This window comes from Limulus polyphemus, unplaced genomic scaffold (genome assembly GCF_000517525.1).
Source record: "Limulus polyphemus unplaced genomic scaffold, Limulus_polyphemus-2.1.2 Scaffold664, whole genome shotgun sequence".
NCBI lineage: Eukaryota > Metazoa > Arthropoda > Merostomata > Xiphosura > Limulidae > Limulus > Limulus polyphemus.
In genome coordinates, this window is record NW_013666274.1 from 311153 (window position 1) to 324943 (window position 13791).

The 13791-nt window shown below is 32.5% G+C and overlaps 1 protein-coding gene across 3 annotated transcripts in view; it reads left to right on the forward strand.

Moving 5' to 3' along the window:
* LOC106459826 (bromodomain-containing protein 3-like) overlaps window positions 1-13791 on the forward strand; it is a 96651-nt gene that overhangs the window by 69059 nt on the left and 13801 nt on the right. For all 3 annotated transcript variants that reach the window (XM_013919493.2, XM_013919491.2, XM_013919492.2), the window contains exons 18-23: window positions 2289-2323; window positions 4110-4629; window positions 5667-5801; window positions 7621-7755; window positions 10021-10341; window positions 13681-13751. In XM_013919493.2, the coding sequence (XP_013774947.1) occupies window positions 2289-2323; window positions 4110-4629; window positions 5667-5801; window positions 7621-7755; window positions 10021-10341; window positions 13681-13751 (1217 nt within the window). The remainder of the gene's footprint in view (window positions 1-2288; window positions 2324-4109; window positions 4630-5666; window positions 5802-7620; window positions 7756-10020; window positions 10342-13680; window positions 13752-13791) is intronic.

Consider the following 13791-nt stretch of genomic DNA (forward strand, 5'->3'; position numbering starts at 1 on the left):
GTTAACTGGTAGAATGTTAACTCCTTCTATCCTGGGAGCTTCGCTGGTGAAATATGCATCCAGACCTGGCTACTTTTTGCAAAGCAACTGTTAGATACGTACAGTTATTAACTTCATCACAAACTTTCGTTTAAACACAATCCTACTAACACAGTTTGTGGTCATGTTACTCTTATGATTTCTTGAAGCCTTTTGTATGGGGAATATAGAAAGGAACAATATGAACTCAATTTAAAGCAAGTTTTTCTTAACTTTAATGATGCTCCAAAGATAGAACTTAGTTGTTTAGAAATGCTTAAGATTTAATTCCAAAAATAAGACCTAAAAAGGCTTAAAATTCAATTTCACTCGGGGTTTGCACTCAACTCCTGTAGGGGGGAGAGGTTCTGGTCTCCATTCTACTTTTAAAACCTACCCATTTCACTTCAAATAATTATGAAAACTCTAAATTATTCCATGTTTCTCTGTCATTTTTAATTACCTGTGTATCTTCATAAAAGGTATAATGTTTTTTTTCACACATTTTTAATAGAAGTATAATGCCACTTTTAAGTCTTTCCTACGGGATCAATTCTAATATTAATCCATATGCTTAGAAAGTTCATTAACACTTACGCCTGTATAGAAAGTTCACGTATCTTCATTAATACACTTTAATTTAAAATTTAGTTATCCGCCACACTTTCCATCTTTTAAATATGTTCTATTTCTTCTTCTGAAGTTCATAATTGCTTTCCCTTTTATATCTTTAAATGACCCCAATACCATATATATTTCAACCCCATTTTGAAGATGAATAAAACTTTTACTAGCTTCACAAAAATATAGTAGAAGCTATATTGTAAAGTATGAGGTAGGCATCAAATTCCATTTGAAATTTATAACACTTCTGTTTGTATTTTCAACACCCAGTCTGAGAATTGATGAGACTGAATTTGGGAGATTTTCTGACATTCAAGGTAAAGCAAAAAAAAAAACTCCAGTAAAGGACTTGATCTTTTAACTTAAAAAAATAGTTTATTGGCAAGAGAACTCTCCTGTCATTGATGTTCAGCCAGGAAGGTGTAGAGTATAGGGGGTTGGCTGGATTGTGGAGTATAGGGGATTAGCTGAACTGTGATCCTCATGCACAAAATAGTACAATTGTTCATGTTCAGACAGGAACTTGCACATAACCAGTTTACAGCATTAAGTAAACTTCACTGTGTTCGTGTTCAGAGAGAAACCTGCACTTAACCACTTTACAGCATTAAGTAAGCTTCACTGTGTTCGTATTCAGACAGAAACCTGCACTTAACCACTTTCCAGGTACCTACATATAACCACTTTACAGCATTAAGTAAGCTTCACTGAGTTCGTATTCAGACAGAAACCTGCACTTAACCACTTTCCAGGTACCTACATATAACCACTTTACAGCATTAAGTAAGCTTCACTGAGTTCGTATTCAGACAGAAACCTGCACTTAACCACTTTCCAGGTACCTACATATAACCACTTTACAGCATTAAGTAAGCTTCACTGTGTTCGTGTTCAGACAGAAACCTGCACTTAACCACTTTCCGAACTCCTTTCAATATCTCTAATCTGAAATGCCCACCAATGTGGCTAAATTTACACGAATTCCCAAGCTATGTCGCACAATACTAGATCTAGTTCCTCAGCACTATAAAGCCATTTTCTATAGGGTTTTTGCAAGTTCTGTCAAAAGAGATGGCCGAGGAAATCTTAGTAAAGCTTACTTACTGCTGTAAAGTGGTTATATGTAGGTACCTAGATCTCTGTGTATAGTATATTGAGTAAAAGACATTTCAAAACATCATACATATGATGTATGCTCCACCAATATATAAGCCTAGTTTTATTCTTGACTTGTCCTTGTCAAGGGTTACAGATGAGGGGTTCCCCAAACTTATATGACTCAGTGAGAAGTGGTAAATAAAATGATAGATTGGGCTTCAGTATATTTTTTTTGGTAGTTCAAATCTTTATTCAGAATTAAAATTAAAGAGAACCGGAAAGCTTTGTTTGGGAATCAACCCACCAAACATGTCTTCCTGAATTGCATACTGGCTGTTAAAAGTAATGTTGTTGTTTTTTTTCATGTGATTAATTAAATATTGTGGACATTTATTGATTCTATTTCAGATGTGATAGTTCTTGAAAAATTCAATTCAAAATGAATAATTTTAAGTTTAAGAGAAAGTTGTTTACATATCGGTTTTCAAGTTGTAGATATATGAGAAATAAAATGATATAAATTAATGATATTATTGACTTGATCACAGAATTCAGACGGAAGCCGAAGAAGGACCAAAATGAGGTAATCTTGTTCAACTGATTGTTTATGAAATTCACTATTATAATACTTATTCACAGTTATTATTATTATATGGCAACACTTGAGGTCCAGTAAAGTTTTATTTGGTGCTTAATATAAATTACATAATGCTATAATTAAGCAGCTAACATTCTGAAAAGAAAGTATTTTGGGGGTTTTATTTATTACTAGGTAAAAAAATGTTTTAGAAGCAACAAATTATAGTACAGACCTGAAAATGGATGATTGTGTTTACTTTTCAATATAATAAAGCTTGTTGATAAACATGTATTTTATATTCTGCTACATTTAAGGTGTGATAACTTGTTACTTCCAATAGAATCATATTGTCTGGTAATAGTTTGAAAACTTTGTTTTAATCACTTAATTTATAAAGCCTCATTCTTTTTTTCTTTCTTTTTTTTCTTAACATTCAACAATTTCAGCTAGTGGGTAGCATTATTGGATATTGTATTTCTATACATTATGATGATAATCTGTTAAATTTAAGGTGTCCTTAAAATAAACAGAGAAAAATGAGATTGTGGGTGGGGGGTAAGAAATGATTTTGAATGTATTATTTATTGTTTCATTGGTTCAGTATTAATCACAAAACTTTTTTTTATATGATCAATACTAACCCGTTTGTCTTTTAAAACGGTCACCACACATGACTAGTTAAGTGAAATCTGTTCTTTAATGTGACACTTTACTAGGTTCTATGTTTAGTTCACCTTTAAAGAAGTGGCCAAGTGAGTGTGCTGGGCTACATATCAGAAGATCCAAGGTTAAGCCTATGAAGTGACACTGAACATGATCAATACTTTCAGTTGTTGGCATGTTATAAAAGTGACACTTAGTCCCACTATTTAATTGTGGGTAGCATTGCTGGTGACTGTTTGTTGTTTGTCCTCTGGTTGGCCAGCAGTTCTAAGTTAGAGAAGATTGGGCCTCAATCTTGTAGTCTTTGAGCTGTAGGTGTTGCATAAGGGCCGTTCAGGTCAAAAGGACCAAATACTTCTAAAGACAGAATAATAAAATAACATAAACTTAATACAGCAGTAAAAAAAGTTATATTCAGTTACATCTGTAAAAACAGCTATGTAATGTGTGTTTTATGTACTGCTAATGTAGATCCTGATAAGTAAAAAAAAAATATTTTGGTGGCTTAAATCTCATCTGAAGCCAAAGTTATTCTTATAAAAAAGAACTACAAGAGGCAGCATCAAAGAAAATCTAAATATATCACTTTTATCATCTTTAAAAAAAGCAGCAGATGAAATATATAGCTCGGATGTTTAGACGTATTCATATTGTTGTCTTTCATGTACACCACATAAGAATCAAGCTCTTAAAACTGCATCTGTGACTGGCTATGGCATGAACATATTTTGATCATGTCAATTATTACTTTTTTTAGATTCTTGTTTTTTGGCTGTTTGGTTTACCTGAATAGGGTATATGTTCTAATGTAATGATTTTTGGAAGAAGTGAGCATAAAACACTTGAAATATGTTTCTAAAAAATGGTATAAATACACATATTTAATGTTATAGAGTGTAATCAGCATTTATTTATGAAATTCATTGGTTTATCACTTAATTACATGTCTTTTGAATATTGAAATCAGATCTGTGGTACAGATTTGCCATAGGAAGAAAAAATTTCTAAACTCCTCTTGCTGAGAAGAAAAATTTAGAAAGAATAATTTGGTTTTTAGAGTTAATAAAAAATGGATTTATGATTTATGATTGAATGTGTATTAAAACAGTTTTTTTTTGTACTATAGCAAACACAACGTAGTAAACAACTATCTCAGGGTCCTCCCACTACTTCTCAGCATAGTCAGCTAAATATCAGAAATAATGTTCAGGAAGGATATCACCAATTTGATGATAGCTGTAATTCCCAGCAGCCACTGTTGCAAGACAGTAGAGGTAGTTCCCAACAGATGTACCAATCTCTTCAACTAGGACAACCCGAACACAGGACCATTGCCCAACAAGTGTATCAGCAGCACCATCCTGAGCACAAGTCTTTATCACAACAGATGTATAAACAGGACCAAGCTGCTGGTCGAGGGGTCTCTCAACAAATATACCAACGACAGCATTCTGAAGAGAAGCAACACATGTATCATCAAGGGATACCACCACATCTACGTTCTTTGCATCCAGAACTGCATGATATTCTTCAAACAGATGAAGCAGTGGACTTAGAGTTTAACCAGGAGTATGAGGACATAGGTGGCCAGTCCTCCTCACTTGATCTCAGCCTCAACTCCTCGTACACTACTTTCAAACAAGAAGGTATGCCACTTAATACAGTTAGTAGTCCTTACAGTACCATTTACTGACTAAGTCTAGTAAGACACACTCTTTCTTGCTAGTCTGGTAAACTCCTGTTAAAAATGTCTAAGGAATAACCTTGGTTTCAAAAGAGGGGATGCACCTTCAAAAATGTACGAGTGATTTTGATACTAAGTTAATTGTGCATTATTTTTATCAACCACCCTTTTTTTATATAAAAATAAGGAACAGAACTTGCTTGAATTAAAACCAAAGATGCAAAGATATCCTCATAGTAGCTGACCAGACTAGTTTAATGTTTTTACTTACTCTGAATTGAAAGAGTTTAGCATTTGTTTAAAGACTAGAAATATGTAATGACTATAGTATTAACTGTGTCATTTCATGTGACCTTTGACCACTGGCTATTCCTTCCATAAAATAAAAACACTGCTCAACTACATAAACATCAGGAATTTTAACAAATTATCCATTTTCTAGAATGGAAGGATATCACTGATATCCTTCGATGTTTTCCTCCTCATAATGGAAATACTTAACCAAGTGCATGAAACTTAGTGTAAATTTACTAAATAGTATCTAGATTTGACTTAAAATTTACTGTAATATGATTTAGTTTATCATTTTTTAGGTTGTGAAGTTTCTCAATTTTTGGTGAAAGAAACATTAAAAATACTTCCTTTTGTCGTTGAATTTTTTATTTTATATTGTTGATCAGAAAGTTCTGTTTTTCTATATCCAATCAATTTGAACTCTTTTGATATCTGTTAACATATTTGTTTTGATACATTATTTTGTTAATTACAGTTGTCAACAGTTCCAGTTATAAATAAAAAAAATATATCAAAATTAATAACAATTTATTTTAGTGGCCTTTTTTAATATTGTGTTATGTACACACACTTGTTTCAGTGTGAACTTTGCATTGTATGTATGTATGTATGTTGTTTTTAACTTACCCAATCCATGATCATATTATTAGAAATGTTAAACTTCTTGTTTATTTATTTAAAAATTATTATTATAAACTCATTCAGGTCTACCTCAGTTGTCTTTACAAAACCAGCCACCAGTGATTAATTGTCAAAATCTAACTATGTCTCAACCATCGACAAAGATGGCACCACCTGTGCTGAAGAAGCAAGTTATCCTGTCTCCACCAACTAGTTCAGGTTAGAATTAAATTACAGCTTTTCAAGGACATCAGATTTTGTGTGTGCATGCAGTCATTATCATTCAGATTTGGAGCGAGCACTGATAGTGAAGTGTTTGAAATAGCTTTGTGAAAAGTGAATGATTTTCAGTTAGTGAGGCTGAAAAACAAACTACATTGTACAGTATAGTTTTTTGAACACCACCCTTTACAACTAATGATAATTTTTATTATGATGTTGAAATAATTTAAAAAAATGGAAGCTGTTAGTTTATACTGTATGTTAGCAGCAACTTTTACACCCACCAGTATACTAATCAATTAGTACGTCCACCAGTAGATTAATAAACTTGATCTAGTGACTGTATGTTAGCAGCAACTTTTGTACCCACCAGTAGACTAATGAACCAGTCCATCCACTAGTAGACTAATGAACCAGTCCATCCACTAGTAGACTAATGAACCAGTCCATCCACTAGTAGACTAATGAACCAGTCCATCCACCAGTAGACTAATGAACCAGTCCATCCACCAGTAGACTAACCAACCAGTCCATCCACCAGTAGACTAACCAACCAGTCCATCCACCAGTAGACTAATCAACCAGTCCATCCACCAGTAGACTAATCAACCAGTATGTCCACCAGTAGACTAACCAACCAGTCCATCCACCAGTAGACTAACCAACCAGTACATCCACCAGTAGACTAATAAACTTGATCTAGTGACTGTATGTTAGCAGCAACTTTTGTACCCACCAGTAGACTAATGAACCAGTCCATCCACTAGTAGACTAATGAACCAGTCCATCCACTAGTAGACTAATGAACCAACTTTTACACCCACCAGTATACTAATCAATTAGTACACCCACCAGTAGACTAATCAACCAGTCCATCCACCAGTAGACTAATCAACCAGTACACCCACCAGTAGACTAATCAACTAGTCCATCCACCAGTAGACTAATCAACCAGTACACCCACCAGTAGACTAACCAACCAGTATACTCCACCAGTAGACTAACCAACCAGTACACCCACCAGTAGACTAACCAACCAGTACATCCACCAGTAGACTAATAAACTTGATCTAGTGACTGTATGTTAGCAGCAACTTTTACACCCACCAGTATACTAATCAACCAATACGTCCACCAGTAAACTAATCAACCTACATATCTGTGGACTGATCAACTAGTACATCTACCAGTAAACTAATCAACCTATATATCTGTGGACTAATCAACCAATACGTCCACCAGTAAACTAATCAACCTACATATCTGTGGACTGATCAACCAGTACATCTACTAGTAGACTAATCAACCTACATATCTGTGGACTGATCAACCAGTACATCACCAGTAGACTGATGCACTACTAAAAGACATGCATTAGTAAATATTCTTGTTAGCAATGTTGGTCTGTGTGTTAGGTTCTTGTTAGTCATTCTAAACCTTGTAATACATAAAAGGTCTTGTTAGACATTTTGTTTAACCATTTATTCATCCATACTACTGTTAACAACTAGTCACTTTCCCAAATATATTATAGAGAATATTAACTACTAAAGACACAAACATGTGCACTGTGATTACCATAATAAGGGTACTTTTTTATCACATTCAACCAAGCAACGAATAGGTGTTTTTACACTGCTTTTTAATTGTATGATAACAATTAATGAAGTTTAGTAATGACGATCATATTTAATACAACAGATGATGTATTTAGAAGAAAACTATATTGTAATATGTTAGTTTCTTAACACTTCTTTCTTAATGTTAAACTGTTTTTACTTTATCAAGAAAAGCTTACTTTGAATAATTTATTCAGGTCAACACCAGGTGTCTCTGCAAAACCAGCAACCAGTGGTTAATTGTCATAGTCTAACCATGTCACAACCAGTAAGCAAGACAGCACCACCTGTACTGAAGAAGCATGTCATCCTCTCTCCACAGTCTAGTTCAGGTCTGTGTTAGTTTAGCTCTTTTTGACCACCAGGTTTTTAATTTGTGCTTATGAAATTGCAGTAGTATAAGACGTGGTTACAGCACTGACTTGCTGTTTGTTTTTCTCTCAAAGCTCTGTGGAAAGAGCTATCTCAAAAAGAATACAGTTTGGAGTTTAGCTGTTTAAATATTTCCCACATTGTAGAAAGGCCTTTAAACATCATGCCTTATATAAACTAAAGTCATTGTTCACACTATTTATTAGAATATGTTTGAAATGGTAAATCTCATATAATGATAAAAATATAAGCTGCTGGTTGTCCAAAATAAAGACAAACTCAGCATAGATGTAGATAGCATAGACTTGATTAAGCTTTTTTAGACAGTGGGAGCACTAAAATTGCTGTGAAAATACTTAATCCAAATTGCATGAAACTTCATATAGATTTTTTTAGATGCTGGTTATAGTTGTTTTGTTTTTTCATGTGAAAATTCATAAAAGTTAACTTAGTATTTGTATTGTTTTTTTAGTTTGTGAAATTTTCAAAAATTGTGAACAGTATAAACATTTCCTTTTGTCTTATAGTTGCTATTTTATTGTTCTTCAGAAAGTTACATATCAAGTGAGTTTTAACTTGTGTGATATTCAGTAATATTTATTTTCTGTGTGATACTTTATTTTGTCCATTGCAGCATCCGACTTCCAACTATAAATCAAACTAACTGTATGACTGACAAAGATTTACTAGTAACCAATGGTATCACATTTACCTTTTACAGACAGTGTACCATGTTATTTTACTAACAATATAATTAGAAACAATTTACCTTTAATAGTTTGTTTTCAGTGAATAAAAAGTTTTTGTATTTATGACACAATAATCTTAGCAGTGTATTTAGTAAATAAAGAAGGATTGCTAACATTGCATCCTATCTTATCATACTCACAAAATAGAAATAATCTTACTTATTCTAGTAGCTCTCAAACAAACATATTGTGACACGAAAATATTATCGGGTTATTACCTTGAACAATGAACTTTTAAGTTATAAATTATTCCTGAAGAAGCTGTAAAGCAAAATATTGAGTAATAAGGGATTCATTCTGGAGATAGATACTGTTATTTTATATACTTTAATAATTATGAGTAGTGACAAAGCAGTTAGAATTGAAAACGGCTAAGAATAATAGGAATAAAAAGAACATCAGAAGCTATAAAAAAATCCAGTCCTCTAAATGTCTTGGGAGTATTCAGAACATTGTCTTGAGGTTATTCTGGTACTGGTAATCATACCATATTTTGGCCTTTTCAAAAGCATAACTAATGTCTACATGGCACTGTTTGTATTCTGTTTTCACTACAGGACATTGATGCTTATAAGATTCCATTTTGATGGTTATTAGCTTTAGCCTTTATGATTGTTCAAAGCTAACAAACAGTTCTAAGCTCTTCTATTCTTAAGACCTCTTAAGTTCAACTAATAAATTCACATCTAAACAAAGAGAAATTGTAGAAACATAAAACTAACTATCAAGCTAACTGATCATGTTGAAATTTGATTCAGAGAAATAAACAAAGCTTAGGAATCAGTAAACAAAATCAAGACGTACAATATTTACTGGTTAGATACGTAGGTATACGACAGGAATGAAACTATATAATTTTGAAAGTGAGTTGCGAGCTGCACTCAGAATTACTGAATGATTCCATTAGTCTGGCAAGGGTTAAAGTTTATATAGTATGCAGTAGAATAGGATAGACATTGTGATTATAAGAAATATCCCAACATTTTGAGGCAAGTGTCATTTAATTGAAACTACAGTTTTTAAACTTTGATGAGTATTTCCTCCTCACATTCAAACACAAAAATAAAGTAATTGTAATAAGCCTGAGAATCACCATTGAAACTTCAAAAACTTGGTTATTAAGTTAGATTCTATGAAGAACTGTGAAACTTCTGAAATAAAGCTGTACAAATGAAAAGAATATGTTACAATATCTTAGTTTATGAAAAAAAAAATCACACGATATGATAAACTATTTTTTTGCTTTAATTATACTAAATATAACTTTTTAAAAACTTTCAGACACAAGAGGTTATATAGCTTTTATCGTGATTAAACATCTAAGAAAAGTTTCCAAAATTATGGGGAAAACATGTACTTCGTATTGAATGATAACATCTACCCCTTGTTTATATCCATTGAAATGAAGCGTGCATGCATTTTCAAGACAAACAGAAACTGAGTATTGTTATAATAGATTTTATTATTCTTTTTCAGGGACTTTTCTTTCTTTAAATGAGTTGGTGGGCACAGAGTCAGATTCTTCGGGACTGCCACACTTATATCCAACTCAGACAGTTTCCTCTTCCCTCGAGCTTGGTCCTGTCACGTCCATGTCTGGAGCATTTAACCTTTCATCTGTATCACAGATAACTGAGAATAAAAATATCTACTTGGACTCACTTTTGCCACAAACTGATCTAAGGGAGACATCACTGACAACTGGTATGGATTCTGAGCCACAGATGGAGCAGCTGTCTCCACCTGACCTCACTCTGCCACCAGGTTTTAATGATAGCCTTATTTCGGGAAATGCAGGTTTGTTCACATTAACACTATGTAACCAGTAATATAACACTAATGTAAATGACAGGGTCCATTATTTTGCATTAGTAACTGACAAGTGCCATCAAATACCTGACACAATATCCATGATGCATATGTTACGCAACAGCCGAACTGATAGTCAGTGTCGATACTTGTAACATAAGTAGGCCTAGTGATACATACACTAAACCACTTTGTTGAAAGAAATAATGCAATAACAAATCGTCTAAAGTATTAAAACTGATATAAATAGGTGATATTTATCTCATTGTACACAAAATTTATGCATATAATAATAACATCTAATGAAGAATCTTGACTGACAGTAAAGTATGATACTAGTGTTAAATATTAGTCTTGCTTCAGGATTGAGTTACAAAACTCAAGTTACTTCAATAAATATAATTAATATGGAGAGAAGCTCATGAAGTTAATTTATTACTTTTTTATAACTTAAAAATAATAGAATACCATAACTAAATGAGAGCAGAAAGTTGTGTTCACCCTTGACACACACATTGTGGCAAGTGAGCCTTTATAAGAGAAATTTTAAATTCTTGAGTATCTATATAAGGAAGAAAACAATGCCAAATAGATTGTGATAATCCAAGGTTTCAGATGATGTGTATATGATTTTTGATAACTTCAGAAATAAGAAAATTATAACAAATGACATCCGAATAGTTGAATTTTACATCACCATCTGCAAATATTCACTGTTTTTAAACTTTTAGCTAGAATTATGCTTCAAGTTTGTTGTAACGCTATGTATTTCAGGCTTTGTTTCATTCATTGACAGGTTGTCACTACACAGGTGGGAAATGTATTTCCACCTTCAGAATAAAAATTCCAAAAGGAGGCTAAAAATCAACAATTAGGGCTAAAGTTAAGATTTTAGAAATTATTTCATCCAAAACAAATGCATCAAAAGAAAGTTAAAATCTCAACTTTTCAGTTATAATTTTATTTTAGAGAAGGCTTGTGAGTATACATCACAAGTGATTTTTCAAAATTTAATGTCAAGTTTTCTCCAGGTGCAACCCAAAATACCCGAATTGGAAAGGATGTTATACTTATAAATTTTCAGTTGAATAGATTTTATTTTTAAAAAAATGCATTGAAACATTCAGATGTTCCTTTTCAATACATTATTTGCATGAAGTCAAAATTTCTTGCTATTTATGAAAAAAAATACGATTTGTATTATTGGAAGTTCATTTCAAGCATTCCCCAAAGCTTTGAAATTTCAGACTTTAAGTTTAATTTAAGTTTTAAGAACTTTTCCACGGTTAACACATGGTTAAGATGTAGAGTTGTTGGTGTATTATAACATATTCTCCTTTGTTTGGACTCGTGGTTTTTAGAAATATTCATTACTTGGTTTCACAACTGTATATTTTAAGCTTACAGGAAGTAACCGAAGGTTACTCTATTGTGCTGTTAAATACATTAAAATTATGGAAAGTCTTTCTGAAATTTTTGTGTTTTTCTTTCATTTAATTAGAAGTGCTAATTCAGACTAAATTGAAACTTGATTGAAAGTACTTGGCACTTGTTTGTTTGTAACTAAAAAGGTTTTTGTAGCACCTTGTGATATAATAAAAGTTACACCTTAGGGAACCAAAGTATTTTATGATCAGTGTAGTAAAATTTAGTCCCACTATTGCCTACGATTATATTCGTTGTAACCAACCTTAATTTGAATAACTGATTTTTTTGTTTATCAGCATATGCATATAGCCTTGTTGATTTGTGCTATTAAACTCCTAAAAACTTTTCAACACTAAGAAAATTCAGAGAGTAACTAAGAAATGAGAAATATTTCATTATATTTGATCTATTGTAAGGAAGTATTCTTACCTTCCAAATTCTGTTTGTAATTTTGCTTACTCCCCCTCCCTCCCCTTTTTTGTTATCCAGGTATTTTTATAAGTATTTAAAGTTTTTAAGATTCTGCTCTAATTTCTTGGCAGAAACTTTTCATTTGGTTATAAAGTTACACTATAAAATAATGATAATATGTAGTTATAGTTTTGTCACAACTGTGGGGATGCTTCTAGAAAACAAATGGTGTCACTAATGTGGGGATGCGTCTAGAAAAGAAACGGTGTTACCGATGTGGGGATGCTTCTAGAAAAGAAACGGTGTCACAAATGTGGGGATGCTTCTAGAAAAGAAACGGTGTCACAGATGTGGGGATGCTACTAGAAAAGAAACGATGTCACAGATGTGGGGTCTAGAAAGAAATGATGTCACAGATGTGGGGATGCGTTTAGAAAAGAAACGGTGTCACAGATGTGGGGATGCTTCTAGAAAAGAAATGGTGTCACTTTAAACTATAATAATAAATACTACATAACACAACATAAATACTTACTTTTGTATAATTGACATTTATGTTTTAATTTTCAAAACACTATGTTAAAAGTAGAAAATAAATGTGATGACAATGTATTATTTGATTTATTATTTACTGTTGAGTTATACTGGTTTCTGTGAATTCCACCCCCTCATCAGTATCCCTGGACAAGAGCAAATCAAAAGATTAGTATTCATATAATGGTGGAGTGCATACGTTATGATAAAGTGTGCAATGACCCGAAAGCCTCTGCTCACTGCTACGGAGATTAGAAAGAAGAATAGCTAGCTATTTTATATAAAACTGTTACCTTTTGATAATGTTAGCTCCAATCACTGCTAAGAAGATTTTTTATTGACTGTTAGATATTCAAGGAAATAAAAATATTGAATAGTTTTTGAACTGAACTGATATAATGAGGGCAGTATTGTTATTAGCACCAAATGGTACTATAACCTGGATAGTTTAGTTTTGTTTTCAGCATAAAAAGTTAATATGTTTGCAAATCTTTTTTAACAGTATGCATATAACTAGAAGAGCATCCTTTCTCGAAATTGATTTAATACTGCAATTCAAAATATTCCCCTCGTCTCACTTGAAGAGTAAACCAGTTTCGAGAAAAGAGAGTATACTTGAAAAGCATTGGTAATGGACCGCATCTGTGTAGGAAGTTTTTGGACGACAGAAGTTTCGAACTGCTAGTGCACATTTTCAGTGCCTTTCAAGTATTTTTGTACTTTTTAACAAAACCATTTTGATTCCCTGTAATGTGTATACTCTTCTTCTATAACATGTTGTGTTTCACATTTGTCTTAGAATGGCTTGCTTTTTTTGGTGCTATACTAGTCAAATTATACCCTGTTTAAAAGAAGCATAATAAAACTGAAACTGATAATTGGTTTATTAACTAAAATTTTTTTTTTTTTTGCAAAGTTATTGTGTTTAATGTTATTAATTTTTTTTTCCATCAGGGAATCAGCTTCCATTATTAGGAGCAGGAGACAAGAAATCAAGACAAAAACAGCCTGAAGTTTCCAAAGAGGTCATTTGAAAGTTTATTAATTTTCATTAAGATTGTTTTT